The sequence below is a fragment of the Aphelocoma coerulescens genome, chromosome 4, assembly GCF_041296385.1.
Source record: "Aphelocoma coerulescens isolate FSJ_1873_10779 chromosome 4, UR_Acoe_1.0, whole genome shotgun sequence".
NCBI lineage: Eukaryota > Metazoa > Chordata > Aves > Passeriformes > Corvidae > Aphelocoma > Aphelocoma coerulescens.
The window spans coordinates 55,644,169-55,668,236 of NC_091017.1; the positions used below are offsets into that span (position 1 = coordinate 55,644,169).

Genomic DNA, 24,068 nt, shown 5'->3' on the forward strand with positions numbered 1-24,068 from the left:
ACTGGGCAAGAGGGAGAAAAGTTATTCTTATGTCAAAAATGGCTCAGATTTCCATTATATTAGTTAGATCTAAAGTTTAATTTTAGTTTACCTGAAACCTCAGTGGCAACAATTCCTACAACTGATTGTTGAGGATGCTTTCATCCCATCTCAGCTTATGATAGATCTAGCATCTGGTGGTCATGAAGAGACTTCCTGAATTGCTACTGTTATTTGCACTGAGAAAGTGCATTTAAGGAACAACCTGGGAACACTTACCTGTTATTTGAACTGGAATCTGTGAATCAGAGTAAAGCACAAGCAGTAGAGGTTTTGCACTATTGTTTTCCTGGCAGCTGAGCAATGCAAAAATTGCTTTCCTCACCAAAGTTTGGAAGTCCATTAAGAAGTTGCGAGGAGATGTGTCATGATACTCCCTACACCTGCAGGAGTATGCAGACAGATGTGGTACATTGCAGTCTCAGCTGGGTCCATGGAAAGTGTCTCCTCACACAGACAGGGAGCAGTAAGGAGTATTTTAATTGCTGGATGAGCTACTGCCCGGCTGCATTAGCTCTAACTAGACACCCCTGGTGCTGTCGCACACTTCACCTGCAGCTGAACTGAACTAAGAAAAAAGTCAAACTCTTTCTTTTCTTTGGTATCTTCCAAGGAAACCTGTTTGTGTCCTGCACCAGAAAGGCATGAACTGACTTTCAGAGCTAAAACCCACAAGCACATGTGAAGAGCCACTAGAACAGGCAGAGCTACACTTTTAGCAGCATAACTTAAAATAGTTGACTTTACCACACTGGTGCAACCATGGCTTTTGGTAGTGTACCTGTGTTCTGGACATGCAGGACAATGCACTCACATGTCTTTCCATTTTCTGTACTGTTCATTATATTACAGAGACACTCATTTAGAAGTAATCTGTACATGTTGGCAAGGAACTACTTCTGCCAGTAATGCCAATTTGCTCCTCTAAATTGAGAAAATGGAGCATAAATTCTCTCTACTTGAGAACCTTATTGGTGAACTTAATCAGATGAGGTCACTATGGGAAAGCCTCCCTTTGGGCAAATGATTTTAAAGAAGAGTACTGTAGAATACTTAAAAGTTTTTGTACCACTAAACCCCTCATTGTTTACTATTCTGGACTATTTTTTCTTAAAGAATTTACCTGCATAATGTTTGCTGCTAATGCTGAACTCCCATTTTAATTCAAGTATTTTATGAAAATTTCCACCATGATTATTTGCTCATTAATGCAGGTAAGTTCTGATTTTTTTTTTTTTTATTCTTGAGGCATTTGCTAGAACTAGAATCACATCCTTTTATCAACTTCTGAATTGTGACAGTTTGGAGACAACACGCTGTTAACTTGAACTTTGCAACATTTGACTGTGAGCTTTACATATTATACCAATAGTAGTTTGATTCATTGGTTTCTGCCTGCAGCAAAACTCTCTTAGGGAGTCAATGTGGATTTGTTTAGGTAAAACCTGAGAGATTTTTTTATACTTGAAAAAGAATACAATTAGAGAGATTATTGTTTAAAGGACAAACTGCTTTCAAAAACATAGGTAATATCACAGGGAAAAGGCAGCATAGTGGGTACTCAGCGCTGAATAAATCTTTTAAAAATTAAGAAGACTTAAGAAGAATTCATAACTAAGAATTGCTAAGAATTAATCAAGAATAAAAAGAATTCTTTTTAAAATTAGGAAGAGTTATGAAAATCAATTTCTTTCACTATTTTTAATCTCCAATATTATTTATTCTTTGAAGATTTAACTTGCAAGACTTCTAATCTACTGCTGGGGGCTTGAACTGTCCAGTTATCCTAGATGAAGATCCTCTGTCTACTCATCAATTACAGATGTTAATTGGAGTGAGGGTCATGATAATAATCAGTTGCACAAATGACCTACATGGGGAAACAAATAGATGAATAATATCTTCAGATCACCACTAGTGGTAAATATTGCTCTGTTAAATATTTGCATATACATGATGGAACATTGCTTGTTTGTTTTGGGATTTTGGTTGGTTGGTTGGGTTTTTGCTTTCCAGAAAAAAAAAAAAATTAAAACCTCTGCATTTGAACAAAAGTGACTGAAGGGAGAAGCAAAACCCTTTCTTTTTTTCTTTTTTCTTTTTTTTGGGTTTTTTGTTTGTTTTTTTTTTGTTTTTTGTTTTTGTTTTTTGCTGTTGCATGATAATGCTAGCAGGAATTAGTACTTAAAAAAAAAAATCTGTTGGTGTGTGCTTCCTGTTCCAGTTTGTTTAGTCACAAGTCTGAATTAGATCTCTCTGTTGGTTGGTTTCATTTACTATAAACAGGTCTTGTGCTTTGTTTCAATACATCAAAGCCCATAGCCAGGCACAGACAGGTAATGTAAAAGGGGGTAAGAAAGTTTACAGTCTTGCTTCATTGTTTCTTTAAGCCTTCCAGACGACGGTCAGAGGGATCACACGGAGTTTAAAAGAAGGCTTGGTTGTTTTTTTCTATATATAAACTGGTTTCTCTTTTGTTCCTTTTCTAGAAACCACATGTAACTTTAGGTCAGAAAAGTGTAAAATGTGGCACTTCTTAAACCAGTGTTACCGCTGCCTTGGGGTAACTGGATCAGGCAAAGGGGCAGGCTCCTCTCCCGCCTATGCTTATGCCTGCTGCTGTCCTTCAGGTGAGTACCAGAGGTTTATTTTCTTTTCAAATATCCATCCACCTGAAGGAGGCAGATGGCTGAGAAGGGTATTTTCTCATGACTGACACTGTAAAAAAAAAATATTACTCTTTTAGCCCCTTAAAGATAAATGCGAATCACTCCCTCCCACTGTATTTTTAGTAAAGCTGCTCTAAAAGTTTGCTTCCTTCCAGCCCTTGCATCTCTCCAGGTTTTCTTCTCCGGATTTTTTCCTTTCTTTTTTTTTTTTTTTTTTTTTTTTTTTGTTTTGGAGTTCGTTTTCTTTGTTTGGGGGATTTTTTGTTAGTGGTGTTTTTTGGGTTGGTTTTTTTTGGTTTGTTTTTGGGGTTTTTTTTATCTGCCCTCTTAAAACAACAGGAATGCTGGCTGGCCCTCAGCCAGCCAGAACTCAGCAAGCAGGGTAAAATTTCAGTTCAGATTTACGGGAAGGTGTTGGGAGTAAAAATCTGGTTTGGTGAGTTTAAGGCAGGGAGTAGTCCAGAGACAACCTTGCTACTGTGAGTGTGGAGAGAAAGAGAGGAGGAGGGGGGTAGGAGGATAATAAAAACCACCCAGGCTGGAGATTAGAGACCAATTTTTCCCCTGTCCGAGTTTCAGTGCGTGTTCCTGAGCTCTTGCAGCCTTATCGAGTTTGTAGGCAGAAAGCCGGGTCTGGGGGTGGAAGAGCTGCGCGGTGCCGGCAAAGAGCTCAAGCGCCCCGCTCAGCGCCCTGGAATGTGCGGCTTATGGCAGGGGCGAGCAGGGGCTTTGGCTTAGCTGGTACTAATTGCAAGTTTTAGCGCTCAAAAACTCTGTTTAAAAGAAAAAAAAAAAAAAAAAAAAAAAAGAGCAAAGAAGCGAAGAGCCAAGAGAGGGGGTTAAGATTGGGAGAACTGTTGCTCCAAGCAGCAGTGCAAGGAGTTGCTCAACTCTCATTTAGCAGCGCGGTAGGAAGGACAATGCATTAGGTCGCTACCCCAAAACGTTGCCGCTGCTGCGAATGGTGCTGGGCGCTGAGGTGGGCTCCAGGTAGGTACCGTCGCTTTTCGGTTTGCTCTGCACTTCCTCCGTCCTTGGCTGAGGATTGGATTGTACTTACTCTTCGGTGATTGGGTTGACAATGTAAGCGACCAGAAGTTCACTCAGACTCAGAAAATACATTTTAAAGTATCTTTAGCGGGGGGGGGGGGGAAGGCATATGGAAAGGACTGCAGAGCGTTTTGGTAGTTTTGGTGACTCTTTCCAACTGACAGATTTCTGGTGATTCTGAAGAAAGATGAGAGATTAGAGGCAGAGGCAGGTATTAAACAAGGACAGAGTGAGAAGTGATTTGCAGATCTGAGAGTTTTAATTTAAAATACGTGTTTCTCCATGTCAAAGAAGAACCACAGCGTGACTTGCCTAATGTCTTTGGAGTCAGTTTCGGAAGGTGTGTTTTTTTGGTATGGCTGTTTCTTCTTTTTGAACACTAAAAATTCTATAGTTTGTACAGACCACAGAGCCTTGGCACAAGTGACAGGGAGGTGACAAGAAGGCTCTGAGTCTGCTGTCTGCCAATCTGTTATAGACATTAGCATAAGAATGGGATCTTATCTGTGAAAAGTTTCTGAAGACCATTTAAAATACACGTATCCATCAGGAGGTCAAGCATCTTCATGCTGAGATATGCGTGATTAGATGAGAAATACTGGGATCTCCTTATTCACGTTAAAAGAAATAGCAGAGCTTAAAATTTTTTTAGAGGTAAGGCTACACAGCTCATTTCTTCTTAGGAATTTAAAATAAAACTTTGAGCTAAAGCCAACCTATTATAATGGTTAAAGATGGGATCTTACAGGTCGCAAAATCCTTACTAAATTTTATCGGCTCAACTGGACTGACCTGGCAGAAGGCAGGAGCGTTAGACGGGGCTGAAATGAGCTCCCTGAGGCAAACGCAAGCTGAGTATCGGTGCCCTGATGAGCCTCCTAGACTTTGCAAATGAGAAATTGGACAAGACTGCAATTATTCTCTGCCAGTCTGGCCGAGCTCACATGGTGCGAGAGGGGAGCCGTGCGCGTTTCGCAAGGCGGCGGCGCGGCCGGCACAGGCGGGCTGCCAGCGCACGGCGCGGGGTGGGCTGCGCGCCCGCGCAGGTGCCCGCCCCTGGGGGCCAGAGGTCGCCCGTGGTGTTAAGCGGAGCCTGGTATACAGCTGGAAAACTGGAAGGCAGCGTGCACTCTCAGAGAGGAGGCGGAGATAAGGGCCGCTGCTTGGTGTCCGGCAGACTCGAAGCTAAAGCCAACAGACTGCTGTCTGCTAGATAAACGGAGAGACAAACACTCCTTTTGCACATTCGTTCTCTCTCCCGCCACTCCCCTGCATATTCCCGTCCTGGGAGAGGTTGTTCTCTGGCTTGTTTCAAAGCTGTGCATCCTGCCGAGAGCTGAGGGCAGCTGTTCCCACCTCGCCTCCCAGCTCGGGGAGAGCCCAGCTCCCTCTGCTGCTTTTGGGGTCTGACCTCTTCGGAGCCTCTGGGCCCTAAGTGATGTTAGGGAAACACCTGGAGTTGACTGGCGTGTAAATACAGTTGCTAATAATTCCTGAAGTGTCCCTGCTGCAACTGAGGATGGAAAATCTTTGTTTGAAGTTTTAGAAAATAAAAGAATGTGCTTCCTTCAGTGGAACAGATTTTTTAAAAGTTGAAAACATTGTAATAATAATATTTAATATAAGCAGTGGAGATGGTAGAGCCTTCAGACAATGCTGTTTTTATGGCAGCTTGGTCTGAATCCTTGATCTTGCATGGCCCATGCCTGGCTGGCTTCAGCAGAGCTGTCCCTGGAACTGGGGTCTGATTTTGCAGCTTCCCATATTTTGGACTCTTGGCTTCCTGCACATGGCAGAGCCCCCTCACTTTGCTACCCCTCTGTGAGATGCTACACCCTCTTCTGTGAAAGCTGTGAGAGCACCTGATAGCTAGGGAAGATCAGAGTTACTCAGGAGTGGTGTGAGAGGGCTTTTTGGTTTACCACAGGAGCCCATAGCACTGCTAGGGTGACGAACTCCAGCAGATGTTACGCCACATTTATGGGTGAAACAAAAATGTAATCTTGGCTTTTTCATTCAAATGGTCCTGATCACTTGTGTGTAGTTTCCTGAACCAATATTGCTCTGGTTTACTCAGAAATTTAGTAGGGGCAAGTATGTGCTCTTTGTGAAGAAGCATTGCCAGATCCTGCTCCTGTTAAATAAGAAAAATCAATGATGAACATAAAGATGAACATAAAGATCAGCTTTTCTTTGTAGCAAGGAAGCAGATCTAACAATTTAGCTATAAAGAGACTATTTCCATGCTTGTATGTGGCTGTATGTAGTTGCCTCTTTTGTCATGAAGTTGAAATCTCCAAATTACTGATGACTTAAACCAACAAATACTTCCCTATATTGTAGTTACTTTGAATTTTGTTTCATAAGGGGATTCTTAGGTGCAATCCTCAAGTTTGTAAAATGGATCCCGGGAACAGGATTTTTTTTCTGCTCCCTTAGCAGACGGAAGGACTCTGATCTTTATCTTTCCAGTATGAGGCCTAAAATAATATTTCTTTCTGCTGTAGTAATTTTTTTTCAATAAAATGCTTCTGGGTACACCTAGCTCTTGCCAAGATCAGGAACATCTCAGTAGCCTTGCTGAGACAATGCAGGCTTTGTATAGCTATGGCTGGTAGGGCTTTGGTGATACAGTCAACAGAGGAAAGCAACTTTTTAGTAACTGCAAAGCTGACTACCTGATATTTGAGGGCATTTTCGTCCTTTCCAGGCTTTCATTTGTCCTGATTCCAAGTAAGATTTTATTTGAAAAGAAGAAAGAGGTTTCTGATATTTTTAAAGTGTGTTTTACTAAATATGTTTAGAGCCTGGATGTTATCTTTTGCTTAGGTAGGTCATAAAGCTGAGACTGAATCAGCACAGATGGGCTTATTTGCCCCTTGAGATAGAAAGAAACTACAAAGGCATGAGAATCCTCAACCAATAATAATGCGACAACAGTAACTTTCAAGTATTTCCAAAGGGGGAAGAGCTTAAGCAGCCACTAACAGCTGAGAGGCTTTCTATCCTATTTGCCAATGTGAGGGCCATTGGGAGGTTTACTCTGGAGAAGCAACACCCCAAGAGATGTAGCTCAGAGTTTGCATGCATGTTTGAGCACCCAATGAACGGGCTGGAGTTGTGCCTTAGAAATAAACTGAGATACTGCCTCTGCCTTTTTGTCTTTTATCAGAGAAACTTAGCAAGCTCCACCACAAGTCAGGGTGTAGGCTGAATTTCAGCAAGCTGAGTTCCCAGTGACTTTCACGATATCATTTATGATCGCTGTGTCACAGACCTGGGATTCCTGACCTGGGTGTTTCTGCTGTGTGGACCTGCTCGTACAGGCGGAGCGGAAGGACTGTCACTGCCATGTGGGGTTTATGCATGAAATAGCTGGTGAGAGGCAAGAGATGGGATAGATGCACATGGAACACAAGGAAATGGTGAGGGGTCAGCTAGGTACGTAGCAAGAACAGCATGCCAGCAGACTGGCTGCTGTTGTACTATCTCAACAGCAAGGGAGAGATTTTAGAAGGAATTTAAGAGAGGTGAGCAAAGTTCCTCTGCAGTTGTGACCAGGGAGGTAGTCCCAGTGAGGAATTATGATAGAAAACAGAAGGGCATATGATGAAAAGCATGAAGTGGGTGTTCATAATCTGCAAAAGACACCTGTTAGTGCTATTCAGCTCTGCCTGCCTGAGCAAGTACCATGTGTAAGGGCACATTTTATTTTATTTGTTAGAAGATGGAGAGAGGATCAACAGGAACACAAAAAATGAGTGGTACATTCAAAGGTATGAAAATGACTCTTGAAGTAATATTTGGAAGATGAAATAGTGGATCAAGATTGTAGATCAACCGTGGATCAAATAATGAAAGAACAAAAAGGAATGTCATCATTAATGAGCTAATGTGAGGGTGAGACTCCAGGAAAGTGTTTCATCTGTGAGGGCAGATAGAACAGCCAATGTCTTTGGCATGCATGCAGAAGGCATCAACAGATCTTAGCTGTACCTTGAAAGAAAGGCTCTTCAAAAAAACCTGTGCCCTGCCTGCAAACAGAGCAGTAATGGTCACTGTGGGAAGGAGAGAAAAGAGACTTTGGGTATTCCTTGGGGGATGGGTGAGCAGGTATTAGAGACTCTGCTTTATCCACGTATAAGTGGATAGTGATGGCTGGGCTTTCAGGAGACAGTCTTTCAACCTTTCTAGCAGAAGAAATGACTGAGGGGCATTGGTTGGGCTGGATATTATGGGGAAGAAAATCAAAGGAAATTGAAATGTTGGGACAATTTTGCAATTTAACTTGGTAGAGAATAAGGGTTAAAAGCAAAAGAGAAGTCATGAGGGTTAATGGAATGGAAATTGCAAAAAGGTTGAATGGTGGAGAACGGGGGAGTCTAATGGATGGTGCTGAATGGGACCGCTTGAAGGTTAGTGCCGGAAAGTGTCAGCAGTAGAGACCCTCTAGATGGTGCATGCCAAATAAACAGTCTTTTTTAATGAGGAAAAGAAAAAGATTGGGACAGCAGAGGAACAGAACTGGTAAAATGGATGCAGAATGACCAAGAGGGTGATATAGGTCATCAGCATTAATCAGCAACAATAAGAAGAGAAAAGTGGGGAATCAAAACCCAAGGAGGAAGGTGATGGACTTGAGTGAAGGGGAGGCATTTGCAGGGCTGGGAAAAGAAGGGAAGGGACAAAATGAGAAATGGGCAATCCTTGAAAAGAGGAGGAGGAGGAGAAGGAGGAGGAAGAATAGCAGGAGGAAGGAGAAAGGGGAGGAAAAGGTCAACTCACTGAGTCTGATCCCAATCAGGGAAAAGCTGAGACAGAGGTGCTTCATTAGGGTTTGAAAGCTGTGCTCAAGATTTCAGGACCTGTAAGAATGGAAGTATGAATCGACTGTAGCTAACAGGTCTTTAAAGCTGGAGGGTGTGCTGGGGTGACAAACAGAGGGCAGGAGGTCTGAGCAGTATGCAGGATACAACTGCGGGAGCTCTTATGGTTGGGGAGGGAGGAAGAGCCAGAGCTGGGGAAAAAAAGCATGAAAGGCAAGGAGGGAAGATAGAGTCAAACACGATTATGCACGCAGGGACATGTCTTCTAGATGTTTTTGCAACAAAAGAGCACGTTCAACTCACCTCAATTAAATATTAACTTTATTACCATGACTTAAGGCCATGTTTCTGGCAGTAAAATTTCTGTTGACTGTGTATGCTGGAATTTCACCAGAGTTCATACACTACAATCCACATCCTAATGTGAGTGCTAGTCCACTTTTCTTTGTCATTAGCATTTTCATTAAAGGTAGCACAAATACGGTACCTGAAGCTCACAGGAGCATAGTCACTGGTAAAGCTGCAAGTAGACCTAGACTTAATGGGTGAGTGTATTCAAACTTTTGGGACTGCAGGACAGTCTGTGGCTCTTGAAGATGGATTCTGCCTTTGGCTTCTTGGCCTGATGAAGCAGGCAAGAAAAGTCACAACTTACTTGACTTACTGAGTGCACCCATTCGATGAATGTGGAGGTTCCTCTGGCTGTGGCAAGGGGATCTGAATGTTGCTTGGTGTTGCTGCCGTATGTGGTGTCTTAGTCAGTGTTTACAAAGCAAATGGAATGAGTAGATGCTACTGACAAAGTTGCCTGCTCACCCTGAGCACCCAGGCTAAGGGTGGCTGCAGATGTACCCAGCAGCATTGCACAACCCCAGGGCCCAGGAGCAAGCTTCAACCTGGGCATGGCCCAAACAGGCCACAGTTGTCCTGCATGGAAGGAAAAAAATGTGATTTTCATAGAGGATGATTGTATTGAGCAACAATAAACAAAAAGGCTTTTACGAGCTTCTTTCACATAGTGAGGTCCCAAGTCTCAACTTACCTAAGTGAGTCACAGGTCAGACTGTATGTGCGCAGAATAAATCTTCCTAAGCACCACAGGGGTGGCAAGAGGTATCCGGGATGTCAGAACAGTGCCCTGCCTCCTGTGATGTGTGATCAGTGTGAACAGGGTCTGAGACAGGCAACAGCTCTTCAACACACCTGTGTCTACACTGCTCTGCTCCTCTCTGCCTTGTAATGTGCCAGGCTGCAGGCCTCCCTAGTATTTTAAGGTCTGTTCTCTGACCTGTGTTTTACCACAGGTGTGTGCAGGTCCTTGCTGGAGGTGCTGGGAATATGTCTTCCCATGGTCAGTCTTTATTGCTCTTGGAGAGCTCTGGTTTTCTGCAGGGAGTTGTTGGCAAGCTTACATTTTTGGTAAACAACAAGACCAACTGGCAAACAATTTTAGTTTTTACTGTTTGCTAACCTTATGAGCCTAAGTAAGAAAAATCCAGTGCAAATTCCTGGCCATTCACATGGCCACCTGCCTCAGGGAAAGTTTATCAGGTACACTGTCTGGTTGATATACAGGGCACTGTATAAAACCTACAGCTCTGAGGAATGTGGAATGAACTGCCAGAAGCCTCGAGTAAGTACATGAAGTATTGCTAAACTGAAGGCACTGGTGGCCTTGTCTGTTGGCTTTCGCATCAGAATGAGAAAAGCCCAGGGCAAGCATTTTGTTTACAGAACAGTTTCAGGGCTTTTTTTCCCTCCTCTATCTAGAGCATTATCTGGAGTTTCAACAGTGGCTTTTTGATTCCCGACATCTCCCAAAGATGGGTTTCTAATGGTGTGCCAATGAGAAGAGAGGCACGATTAAAACACATTAGGGATTTGATCACTAGCAGCGATCCTGCTAGTCCGTGGGCTGTGGGGTTGCTGAGAGCAGGTTCTGGTGTCCATCCCATTGGCCTTTACGAAGGAGACTGAAATCCGAGTCAAATCCTAGCATTTCCATCTGTAGATCACTGAGGTTTTGGGTTGTTTGTTTGTTTGGGTTTTAAAGGAAAATATGTTATTTATATTTGTATATTTATACACATATATAAACAGTATGTGCACTATAGGTATCAACACAAATCAGTCTCAGTGCTGGATTTTTAATTCCCAAAGCACTGCCAGTTACCATCTTTATCTCTGTTTTAGGGAGGTGATCTTGATGGAATCATTTTACCCACTGTGCCATATTTTTTTTCTCTCCTCCTGTATACCAGAAATACACTCTTGAGGAGTGCCACAAGAGACAAGCTGTTAAAGAATATACCACATATATTAATAAGGTGCATGAAGCGCCTCTGCATTTTCCAACAGACAGAACAAGGTTTTTTTCTAAACAACTAAGTTGTGTAAAAATTACAGGTTCTCCGAAGAAAATTACAGCAAAATTGCTGACAATGCAGTCTACTTACCTATGGGCAGTGTAATAAACTTAATTTTGTGAAAAATGGCATGTATCTGTAAGCCTAGAAGTTTAAGTTCTCAGTAAAGCCTCATATTGGTAATAGTGAAAACCAGTTAAAGACCTCAACTCTCAGTGCATGCTGCCAGTACACAAAACATGGACTGCACAGGGGATTTGTAAGCTGGGATGTAAGTTTATAGTATCTTTGGACATGCCTTAATGTTTTCAATACATAGGCAACTGTATGTTCTCTGTTTTGTTGTACTACAAAGTAATCAGAAAGGATCCTGCTGCAGTCTGGGAGCTGTAGTTGTGCTACCACAGGGTGGATAGAAGGTTATTTGTCCCCTGTGCCCTAGGAATACCCACAAATGTCAGACAAACCCTTTGCAGTGCTGAGGCTGGTGCAAAGAAGATTAGATAAGCTTGCTAGTTGTTGCTGTTGTGCAAGTTTCTTTCGGAGTTGTCTGTTCAAAGCTGGCTCACTGCTTCCCCATCTTCAGAGGTTCACCTTTGCCTTCTTCTGGCACTGGTGCCAGTTTCTGGGGCCTCCACGCTCTCTGCTGGCTCTGTCTGTGTCAGTCAGTGAGTTTGGCACTGTGGCCCAGGATCCTGGCACAGGATGCATGTTTGCAAGGGTGCAGAGTGAGTGGTCTGTGGAGCACCAGGGCATACATGAGCCAGTTCAGAGCACTAGACAGCTGGATGCAGCGATGTTGGAACCATGGAAAAGCAGAAGGGGTGAACCCTCTTTTGGCCAACACCAGGAGCTTTGAATGACAGGCAAGGTGGATGAACCAGACTTTCATTTTCACTGCATTTCTACATTGTTCAAATGTAGGTTTCAGCCACAAATACCAAAACACAGGAAAGACTTAGCTTCTGCCTGAGCTCTGATGAGGGGGCACTGCTGCTATGTCTTCTAAAACTGTAACATGAACAGTGTGAGATGAACATCATTCTATTGCTCCTTCTGTAGATCCAAACCACTTATATCACATTTCCTCTTCATCTAATCTTATCTGTTTTGTGTTGCAATCCTTCCTGTGCTTCCCTATTTCCAAATCAAAGCACAATCTTTCTGAAAAGTAATCTGAAAGCTGCCTCCATTTTGAAACGTGGCCTGTTTCAAACAAAGAACATCAGGTGGTGGTTAACACACTGGTTTGTTAATCCTTACCTGGAAAGTAACCAGTGCCAAAATCACTGCATTCTTAAAGCTCCTGCAAATGTCAATCACTATTAAATAAAGGTTTCTTCTGAGTTCACACATACTATTGTATGCATGTGTGCAACAGAGTGTAGAACAAGCCAGGCAAGAAGCAAAAAGTATACAAATGACTGGTTTTGCAGGAAAAGCACCAGTATAAAGCTTAGGAAACCTGGGTTTGTGTCCCTGCCTTGCCATAGAAAATGACATGCATGAATTAACAATGGTACGGTCAGCTGGTTTTTGTGGGTATCTGTTTAGTGGTTACTGGTCTCTGCTAGTATAGCTGAACATCCCATTGGGTTGTGAGGTCTAATAGGGCCAATCTTTGGGGAGCTTTGGCAAATCTCAGGGATTTTTCTGTGTTTGGCTTAGGTCTTCATTTTGATAGGGTTGGGCAGTTGTGCTGTGGGAGTCCTGGAGAAGGATGAGGGAAGGTTCACAGCTGGACACCTAACCTGAACCTCTGGCAGCCCCTGGGCTTCTTGCCTCAGGTCCCCTTCCTTCAGTCCCACAGTCTCAGGCTGAGGGGGACTCCGTGAAGTGCTGTAATGGCACAAGATGTCAAGGGATGGGGAGGAGGCACTGCCCAGCAGGCTGCATTTCATAATCCAGCTGTGTCCCTGTGAAGTGAGAGCAAGGTTCTGCTGACAGGGTGGTGAGGAGCACTTGCTGTGAAACTCCAGGGACAGGGGAGAGCCAGGAGTCCCCAGGATGCTGGTGGGACAAGTCCCAGGTTTCTGCTTCAGATCACTGGTGTTGGAAGAGCAGTTTGAAATGCACTGCTAAAGTGCTTGTAGCTTTAGTGTTCGTAAGTAGATATAACTGTTGTAGCCCACCCCAGAAAAAAGTGTCCACACAATATAGCCTGCAGAGATCTGGGACTGTAACTGCTCCAAGTGCATGGAACTTTGCATCCAAAAGTTTCCATTGTATGAGCAGGTGTAAAAGGAAGAAGACAGAGCGGCTCTGGTTAATAAGGATGTCCTGAATTTTCTCTTAGGAGACTATTTTTATTTGCTCATAATTTTGCAAAGCTTTGCATTGCATGGCAAGATGCCTGAGGCCTGTGAATTGTTCTGCATTTACCTGTATAGAGGCCCAAAAGTCACTTAACCTAAAATTATTTGACTGCTTCTGAAAATCCAAGCTAGAAAATTTGGGTTTTTTCAAATGTTTGCAACTTCTTCCTAAGGCTTCCTAAGTGACTTGACCTCAAGCACAGAAGTGGCTCTTGTGCAGGGGTCAAAGCAGAATTTAAACCTTTGAAAACATGGTTTCCACGTGTTTAGTGGATACTTCAACTTTTAGCTTCCAAGTCCCCGAATCCACTGCTGACACTGCCTATGTTTTGAGAAAAACTTGTGTCACAGTTCTAGCATGAGCCTGCTGGACTCTCTGCCCTGAGTTCAAGAGCAGTCTATAGGGCATCTAAAGATAAAGAAAGCAAAGAAACAGGTACTGGCGTGTGGGGCTCCTGAAGAGCAGGTTGGACCTAGTGGGAAGGAAAGAGAGAAGAGAGACAGAGGCAGGAGAGGGTAGAGAACTGTCTGCCTTGAAAAGCTGATGAAGAGTCAGAAGGCTGATGGAAAGGGGGATTTGATAACTCAAACAATTGACTGAGAAGTGCTGGCTGGCCAGGGAGACAGCACATTTGGGAGCAAGGTCTGACATGGGGAGTTGCACTCAGAGCCAGCAGGGCAGGCATTCTCAGGGCTAGAGGCAACAACAGGAGGAAGGAAAAGTGGGAGTTTGAGGCACTGCCATTGGACAAGGGCAGGAGCAGAAGAAAGGACAGGTCATCCAAGAAGCCTCGATACAGCCCAAGCCAGAGCACTTGGGGATCTGAATCCAAGGGTTTTCACCACTCCAACTTTCCCTTGAGAAGCTGTAAGGAGTCCCCCACTCCTGCCTCTTCTGTCTTTCTCTGCTGCTGCCCTGCCTCTGTCATTTACTGTTCCTTTGTGAAACAGAAGTCCATGCAGTAAATATCATGTGCTACCCCTCTGGTGACACACGCATCAGTAGGATGCCTCATGATGGAATTTGGGGTTGGGTTTTGGTTTGCTTCAAAAAAAAAAAAACAACAGGGAAGCTTAGGAAACCGTGCACAGCTATATCCTCCTCATAAAAAAATATGAGGTGTGGAATTCAGATAGTGCCAGATTTATAGTCTGCACAATCCCAGTTTGCCTTCTGTTATATATATTATTATAGTATGATCCTGGTTTTTTGACACATTCAGTACTGATGAGGTTTTTTGAAGGAGCCTTGCCATATGCCATGCATAAAAATGAGGGTGGACAATGAACTTTAAATATTTATTTTTTTTTTCTCCTGCTGTTCAGGATGTAAATGGTTCATGCTCTTGAATTCTTTTGCTCTGAAGACAGATTTATTACTCTTTGGCTTTTTAGTGGTGTTCATTGCTATAACATTTAAATACTTACAAAAAGTAATGAGATGATCTGCATAACTAGCAACCATTTCATATTTATTTACTAAAAAAATAGGGACATAGGATATAAATTAAGAAGCTCACCATGGTTTTGATTATACAGTTTAGGATGCCAGAGGCAGGCACAGGTGAACTTGCTTAGTTAAAGGTCATCTTCACTGAACTGAAAGTGTGATTTAGGGTAAACAAGCTCTAGCTATAGGCTTATATGAAGCTAAGAGGTTATTTTGGGTGATCGGAAATACATGTACACAAATAAGTTGAAGTGTTATTTCCATGTTTTCAAAATAATGCAACCTTTTTTTTATTATTATTTAGAATGAAATTTCATTTAGAAAATGTCACCGAATTTAACAATAGAAATGGGGTAAAGAATTCAGAAATTAAATGTTTGCCTTGAGGCAAAACAAATTGTCTCCTTTTCTTGTTTTATTTGCACTTCAGCTACTAATATGTCAGTCACACTGCTCGCCTCATGACTCTACTTTCCAGAAAACTTAGTTTTGCTTAAGAGCCACATTTTCAAAATGCATTTTCCAGACAGTCCCCTTGCCGCTCTAAGTGCTCATTGCTTCTGCAAGCAAATTGCAGTTCAGAAAATGTTCCCATCTGGAAACAAGGAACATGCCATTGGTCACCATCTGTACAAAGCCTGGTTTAAATGACTTGGCCTGTGATACACAGGACCCATGTGCAGAAACCTGTAATCAAGAGCCTCTTTATTTGCCTTAGCTATGGGTTCCCCTTTCCTGTGGTGCACGGGTCAAAGCAGATGCTGTGTCACCTCCATTGTCTCTGGCAGAATGGTGGGGACAGCAGCCACTGTTGGTGCCTGAGACCAGCTTCTCTGCAGGAGCAAGGCCACCATCCTCTGTAATACACGTCAAGCAAAGGAGGCCACAGTCTCCCACGAGAGTCCAGAGCAGTGTGAGATCAAATTTGCAGCACCCACGTTCCAAATATGAGGTGCTCCAGCGAACCTCTGGCACTTCACCAGGAAAGGAGCACATTGCACCATTCACTCCCCCATGCACAGGTCTGCAGGATCCACCCAGACCCAGGCTGGCACCTTCACTTGGTGAAGCATGGGAGTGAGGGCAGTGGCACCACTTGTCATGTTGGAGGGTACCCAAGGAAAGCCCTCTGTCCCTCCTGGGCTGTAGAGCTCTGTTGGGGTACACCAGGAACAAGTGGCTGGGGTGGGGAGATGCCAGCCCCTGGCCACTGCATAGTCCCCCCACTGGATCTGTGGGGTCAGGAGGAGAACTCAAAAGTATGAGGCATCCTCATCACCAATGGCAAAGCAACCTCCCTCATTCACAGCAAATGGCTTAAGATAAGGACAAAAGTTCCTGTCCTGGGTGGGCTGCAACACAGCAAGTCATGCTACAACCTTCATTGAGCAAACCTGAGGTGTGAACATATTTGTGGAAACTAACGTGTGAATGATTCGCAAACAGAGAAAAGGACTCCCGCAAAAAATAGAAGAGTTTGCACCTCTAACAGGAGACAAAGCATTTAAAGTCTTCTCATAACCCATGGTGGTAGCAGTACACTCCCTTGCATGCGCCTGCGCCCGTGCTTGTCTGCACTTCCTCTGTTCTTCTGTGACACCACAGGCTCTGAGGAGGATCTGAAATACCTGGTGATTGCTTTGTAACACAATAGTAACTTTTCAAGAGATCCAGGGCTGACATTATCATTTAATGTCTGTCCATTCCTCTGTTCATTTAATGGAACAATCATAGAGAATGCAAACCCTCTTTTCATCTTCAAAGCTTTTATCATGTCTGTAGGCTGGCCCAGCTGTGTTGGCCAGATCATATTTAGCTCCTTCCTCTCTGTGTTCTTCACCCCTGCTTTCTCACACTGACAATACTAGGGGCCATAACTGACCACTGTACTAGGAAACATTCTTCATCTGCTGGCCAGATTTTACCTGTCTAGGCTGTACATTAATTGTGCTGATAAAACAAACAGGGAAAACACAAACAAACAGCCTGAGTTTTGTGTTAGCCAAGACAGCTTGCAGTAGTGACCATCAACCAGCAGCTCACAGCCACCTGGGCAGTCTAAGGCTGGCAAGGAGAGCCTGTGCCTGCACAGGTTATGCTCAGTTACTTGAAACTGGGGAAAATCAGCATGTGGTTTTCTGGCTTTCAAAGCTGAATTGGCATCAACCCCCTTGGAGATAACATGCATTTTTACTCTTGTACTTGAACAGAGTGGGTTTTTTTTCCCTTTGTATTCTCTCTCTATTCAGACTTTGATTTAATATTCCTTCTCTCCCTCTGTTTTGGTTACTTTGTGTCTTAGAGCTTAGCGATTTCCTGCCCGTATATTGAAAGTTTTTAATGAAGAATTTCAGCAACACTCAGAGTTACCAGTAAAAACCCTCTGCAGATTTTGACAGAAGGAGTTATATGAAATTACTTCTAATCTCTTTATCCTTGTCACACCACTCTGCTATGCAGTAATACACCAAAGAATTTCCAGAAAGCAAAGGTTGGCGACTTACAATACCTACCCACTTGGTTGAAAAAAATAATTAATAAAGGAATTGGGAGGTGAATTCAATCTGCTGCCTTGTTAGCTGGGGGAAAAAGGAGGGGAAAAGTGGGGAGAGAAGACTGCAAAAAAGTAAATGTTTTTTCAGTTTAATTTTTTTTTTTTTCAAATAAAAATGTGAGGCCAAACAAGCCATTTCCCTCAAAAGTTTAGATCATGGTCTGAAAGTTAAAAAATGAAGTGTTTGACTTTATCATGGCAGCTATCAATGGCATGTGGTTAATCCCTGTTAGAGTGGCAAAGCTGCAAAACAAATAACAGTATGTCCTTGAGTGCACCAGTTCTGTGCCTGACAAGTTTTAATTTTTCACCCCGTTGCATAATGCTGGCATGCACATCTGACATGTAGTGTGTGAAACTGTCTGAGTAGGGCTTGGTCCTGCTTCCATTCAAGCCAAGGCCAATGCTCTTCCAGTTCTCAACAGAGGCAAGGTCATGGCATGTGCTGGAGCTGAGAGCAGCCCGATGGGGAAGCCAGGCAGAAATATTTTGGACTAGGTCAGCTGTCTCCTACTCTAGCCCAGTCTTACCTGCACTTGTGCTAGGACTTAGCATTTGAAATCCCATGGCAACTAATGACTTTCATCGCTTGTCTTTTGTTTTCTCAGATTTATTTCCTTGAAAATAAAAACAAGAAAAAGGGGAAAAAATACCCAGAAATTATTTCCTCCTGAAATGCGCATGTACAGAAAACAACATACTGATTTTCTTGTCGTCTGTGTTTGTCAATCTTAGCCAAGCATTGTGTGTAGGTGTAATGTGATTTAAAAAAATAAGATGAAATGTGGGTAGGACTGAAAATGCAGTTGCTATTATTCATCTGTTTATGCCATCATACACGTGTGATCAGGCTGTGATCTCATGCAGCAGCCTAGGAACCTACGGATTGCTTGAATCATCCTTCTGTAAAAGAGCCAGGAGGTTTGTTATTTAATACTTCTACTAGATCAGCAAGATCTGTATATACTACATTTGTATTTCATAGCTACAGCCAGCCTCAGCCCACACGTGATGAAACATCAGCATAGAAATCCATACCCATACTTTTTTTCCTTACAGTATGCAAGCTCATCAGGATTTCGGCTGGGGTAAAAATATGTGTAAACAGCTTACATACTTACCAAAAGTGAAGATTTTGTAAAAAAAAAACTATTTGTAAGTTTGCAAAACAGACTGATCTATATAAAAGTAAAAATTCCAAGGAAGATATTTCTGATTTTAAGTCGTGAGGACTTTATGTGGAAATTGAAGTGCTTTAAAGTGCTGGGGGGAAAAAAATAAACTGAAATTGATTTTTTATTTGGTTGAGAAAAGCAAGTGAAAAGAATTTTTGTTATTGCTGTTTCTGGGGTCAACTTGTGACAGAAGAAAAAACGTTGTTTCTACACCTTTAGTTTTGATACACCTTCTCAGAAGGAGTAAAAATGTGGCACTGGCACTTGCTTGCCAAGGCATCCTCAGTTGGGTAGAGTAGGGAGTTTTTTCATGGGAGTCCAGTCCTGAATGCTCCTTCAGCTCTGTGGAAACTCACCTGTGATGTACACAGACCATCCAAAAATCTTAGGTACAGATCCCTTATCACATTTTTGCAGGCTCAGCCACATTCCTGTTTCCACAGAGAGCAGTTCTTCTAGCTGTAGGCAGTATAAACTTGCAGTGCTAATTATTTGATCATCTGCCTCAGTATTTCCAGATGTAAAAGATTTCTTTATTTTGCTTGTTGAATAAGGTGTTTGGTTTTCTATCTCTGTTCCCCATTAGCTACATCTCTGCTAGTAAATCAAACGCGCCCAGAATCGCTCTCTGGCACAGAGGCTGGTTGCCTCCAGAGGAGGATGCTGTGTCGCCTGCCAAAACCAGATAGCTGCACCCACTCTGTGTGTAAGGTACGATCCAGAGCTCACCCCAATCCCTGGTCTGTGCCTGGGGGAGTGATAATCTGCCCTCTGGTTTGGGGAACTGGTATTTAAATGACATGAGTCTAAAGCGTGTCCGCTGTTCTGGACCTTAAAAGGTGCAACTGGTTTCCATTCCAATGGAATGCTCACTGACACGGTTTAACTTCACATACTTCTGTGGAGGTGGTTCTTACATCTCTCCCTTCCTCATTGGCACTGATCAGCACAGCAGCCTTCTTACAGAGGCTCCAAAATCAGGTGTATACTTATTATGTCCCCAAGCAAAGTATTTACATTCAAATAAAAGTAAAATTAGTGCTAGCAGCTTTAGCAGGTGTTCTAGAATGAGGCTGGGAGGGGAGAATGAAGCCATCAAGATAACAACCTGGGATCCATGGGATGTCTGCCCAGAAAGGAGTGAAACAAGGCAAAATGACAGGTAGCAGCAGATGCTGATGGAGAGGGCTGCTGGCTGCTGCTGAACCAAACAGTTTCACTGGGAATAAAGTCAAGAATTTCTAAGCAGGCATAAGACAGGAGTCTGTTTGCAGAGGGGGAGAAGGAGGAGTCTGGAGGCTCTAATGGCCTGGGTTTTGTGGTTTTTTTTTTTTAATAGGGAGGAAACCTTTGCTCAGCACAAATATGCTGTGGATCCAAGTTCAATTTTCTCTAATCTGTTCTTACTGGGGATGCTAGTGCAAGCAGTCCCTTATTGGCAGAAGAAAACAGTTGACTTTTGATTTATACGAAAATGTAAAGAAGCTGATTCTTTTTAACTGAGACCCCCCTGGAAGGACAGGGTAGAAAGTCATTGGGAGGCACTGACTTCCCAGCTGGTCAGCAATGAGACAACGAGACTTGTCCAATTTCTCAGTGTAGTAGCAGACAATCTTTCTGATCAAAATGTGGAGTTGTGTTGTGCTTAGCCAGCTTCTGGTGCTATTTGTATATACCTGTTTAGTTGATGTGCTATAATAGTAAACCTATAAAATAATAGAAAATACCCACTTTTCCTTTGCAAGAGGAATACAGGAGATCAAGACCAACTTTTAACTAAAGCTGATTTTGCCATCTGTATGTAGAATATATTCCCCTGTTACATCGCAGTATTGAATTCAAGGGAGCACTTTTTTCTGATGGGTTATACTTGCCATCTGAGACTTTTGTTTCACCTATTAATTTTGTTATCCATTCCTTTCACCCACACACACTGGGGTAGCATTTTCAAGAATTAACAGCAGCAGCTTTGTTTTCTCAGTTATGTCTAGTTTAACTAACATCTAATCCTCTTAGCTCTTATACCCTCACAAACAGGGATTTGTTTGGCTAAAAACTTTTAATTAGTCCAATCACATGGAGCAGGTATTTAACAACCCCAAGGCAAACCCATTTCAGACATCAGAGGTGTCTCACCACCAGATTGGGAGAGCTAATTCTAGGAGCCTTTTGCTGCAGGCTGCAGAACTTGAATAACAGGGTTGGTGAGCAACTGGCACCTAGTTTTTCTACATAAGTGGGCAGCATTCTTTAATGGTAATTTGCTGTCTCCAAACAGTGTTTCATGATCCTTCACTAACCCCTCGTCTCTGCTCTCCCTCCAAAGCAGCCCCTCAGTTTTTGCTTGCACAAGTCAAACCAGCTCTGAAGAAAGGCAAGGATCTTCTCATGGAGTTGTTAAGACTGGTGAAGACCTCGCAGGTTACTGGAACAAATAAACACGTAAACAGACTGACTGCGGATAGAACCTGCTGAACTTTTGATCTTAGTAATTTGAATCCAGGAGGAACATGGCATGAGCAGTATATGGGTCCTAACCCAGGAAGCACAGGGTCACTGCTGCAGGGCAGGCAAGGCTGGGGGGAAAATGCTGATGCTGATGGGGCCTGTGCTCCTGTGGTGCGTGAAATCAATGAGAAAAGGAGTGGCTATCACAAAGCGGAAGAACGGATAATTGTGAAAAAGCAGGAATAAATGCTTGCATAATATGCTAAACATGTAATTACTAACTTGAGACTTGCTCTGCCACAGAACCAGGGCCCCGGCTGTGCAAAGCCCACCCCTGAGCCCATCTGTAAGTGATTCTCGGGCCCAAGCTCTTTCTCCAGCAGTCTCTCAGAGGGATCCTGGGGGGCTACGTGAAGTATTTAGCAGTGCTCCTCCAGCAGGTCTCTGGGGAAACCAGAGCAATATTGTGATCGGCTGAGACTGGAGGGAAAGACCATGAGTGGTGACTCACAGGGGTATCACTTCAGTGCACTTTTCCAGCAGTATTATCTTCCTCTGCTGTGCCTCCTGCCTCTATGGTGTTTTTGAAACACCTGTGTCTGTACAAGTGATGTTGATCAAGTCACCCCCATTGAGCATGCTGCCATGGAGTTATTTTTGGTCTATATTTTCATGTTAAATTTGCTTTGGAAAAATCTCAAAACATAGTAAACATAAGTAAGTAAATAAGTGAGAAATAATATCAGCATCTTTGGTTTAAAGTTGAAGAGAGGTGAGCCCTCTATATCTACCACTTTTAGCCCTGAATTTACAATATCATGAGAGCTTTCCTAGGCATTAGCTTTAACTGTTTGCCAATTAACCTGAGGTATTTGATACATTTGTCCCAACATCCTCCACATATTCGTTCCTGGCTCCAGCTGCTCTTCTTTAGGATGCCAGTGCTTCCTCTCAGAGCTGGGTGGCCCTGCCTCAGCAGGGGATCAGGTGCCTGGAAGGTCTGCATAGTGAGCAGGGCAGGACATGCTTTTGAGATGCTTCACAGACCTGTGAGGAATATGACTGGCCAAGCTGTTTTTTACAGATGTGATTATTATGAGCTGCCCCTGCTGTAAATAATTAAAAATGCCCTCCTGTCCCCATATGGGAGGTAAATCGGGTAGCCATGGTGCACATGTAAACACAGGGTACCCAGTTTAAACATACTTGGTTGGGTTCTAGCTAGACATAAAATCAGTTTTTAAAGAAAATTATTCCAATGAATGGATGTAAAATCAATTGAAGGTATGTTGCCTGAACAAGATCTGCTTGATCAGGAAGGATTATAGCCCACTTACTATGGAGAAGTTAAAATAACGAAAACATGGAGCATTAGAAATCATTCCTTAGGAAGCAAGCTTTTTAAAAAAGTCTTCTGACTGAGCTCATCCTGAATTTTTGGCTTTCAGAGGGCAACTGAAAAACTTAGTAGCATCACATGCAGACATATGCAGGCAGAAATAAATATATGAGTGCTTGCAGTGTTGATGACCATTAAAAGGTCTGCTTTCTGGCTTACCTACAGCTAACTGAAAGTAAGCCATAAACCAAATTATAATGTGGCAGAATGATGTGATGGAAGGGAAACGTGATGTCAGGAAATATAATTAAAAGCTACTGAGTGTACCAAAGTAATGAGGGGATCTTAGCCTTAATATCCCAAGTTTAACATACCAGGTAAAGGAAAATCTTTGGTATTTTGTAGAATGCCATGAAGAGAACAATTCAGCACTCACACTCTGGCAATTAAATATTTGGGACCAGTGTCTCACACCAAGCTTTGTGTGGCTGTTGTGCTCAGCATGCTCAATGTCCAACCAGTGAGTGAGGGCTGAAGTTTTGCCACAGGGATGTGCAGGGACCCTGGGCAACAAGAACATTTTAGTAAATTCCCTAATCCCTTGGAAGAAAGCAGCCAAAACACATGTGATAGTCAGCTTCTGGCTGAGTAGGCTCAGGCTCAGGCAGAGACCACTATGGGGGTTTCTTTGATTCAGGTCTATAAAATCCAGGGTGATATGAAGTGGGTGGTTTGGGGTGAGTTGTTCACAGTCTCTCCCAATGCAAGAGGTAGTGACTGTTAGACAAAAATTTAGGAGCCATTTTCAGAATAAAAGGAGATATTTCTTCACGCAGCAAATACTGGATTTGTGAAACTCTTTACCAAAGGGTATGACAGTTGCAGCAATTTTTTTCAGACACTCAAAGGAAGACTGGGCAAGTACTTGGAAGAGAGGTCCACCACTGGGCAAACTGGATCAGGTTGGAGGAGTCCCCTGAGCTGAAAATGGTTGGAGGTGGGGAGGGGACTTGCAGAAAAGATCAATTATGTTCATCCTATTCTTGCTGTTCTTCTAGAGTCACTGCTGTGATCAGGTTTTTGGTCACTGCTGCAGACAGGTTACTGGGCTACATGAGCCCCAAAAGTCTGAAATAATAACACTGTTCTTATATTTTTATTTGAATTGTGAGCCAATTGTGTACAACTTTTCTGATGCGTAGATGAGTTCAAGGTGCTCTGTCTTCCCATCTGTGCCTGAGCTGTAGAGGAGAGCACTGCCGGGAGCAGTGGTGCCACAGCACCTGTGGGAAGCAGATCATTCCCTCAGCTACACCATGGCTATAGCTACCAGATGCATGGGGAGACATAGGAGTAGGGCTCAGTGGCCAGAGCAGCACTGCATGATGGTGTATTTTGTCTGGGGTCCAGTAAGTTGCAGGCTATGCTTTGTGAAGCCATGTGCTGTAGTGCTCCCATTTATTTACACTAGGATGGTTTTTTAACCCTGTTAAACTAGCCTGACAAGATTGCCCCTGCCAAGAGGACCTTTTCTCTGCCTCTTCTGTCCCACTTTGTCCCTCTTTTTTATGCATAGGAAGACTCAGAACTGAGCTCTGTGCTCTCTTCTATGAAACGAAAATAACTTTTGAAAAGTTTGTGGATTAACAAATGACCCCAAGTTATTCCTTTGTCCTCTAAATAAGTAAAACACACATCACAGCAATACAGCAAAACTTGGATTGCCCTTGTGCTTGAGAACATATAGCAAGAAACATTATACTCAGTAGTTTAAATTAACTTGCTTATCTTCAGACTACCAGGGAAAAAAAACCATTATTTATCCCCCTCTCTTGTA

The 24,068-nt window shown here is 43.1% G+C and overlaps 1 protein-coding gene across 2 annotated transcripts in view; it reads left to right on the forward strand.

The window, feature by feature from the left end:
- Positions 1–2,509: 2,509 nt before the first annotated feature.
- RBM47 (RNA binding motif protein 47) overlaps positions 2,510–24,068 on the forward strand; it is a 75,555-nt gene continuing 53,996 nt past the window's right edge. The window contains exon 1 of one of the 2 annotated variants that reach the window (XM_069014239.1): positions 2,510–2,669. Coding sequence is in view for 1 of the 2 variants with exons in the window: in XM_069014237.1 (XP_068870338.1) it covers positions 3,670–3,698 (29 nt within the window). In the remaining variant the exon portion in view is untranslated. Of the gene's footprint in view, positions 2,670–3,151; positions 3,699–24,068 lie in introns of those variants that run through there. The other variant, XM_069014237.1, reaches the window with a different exon arrangement.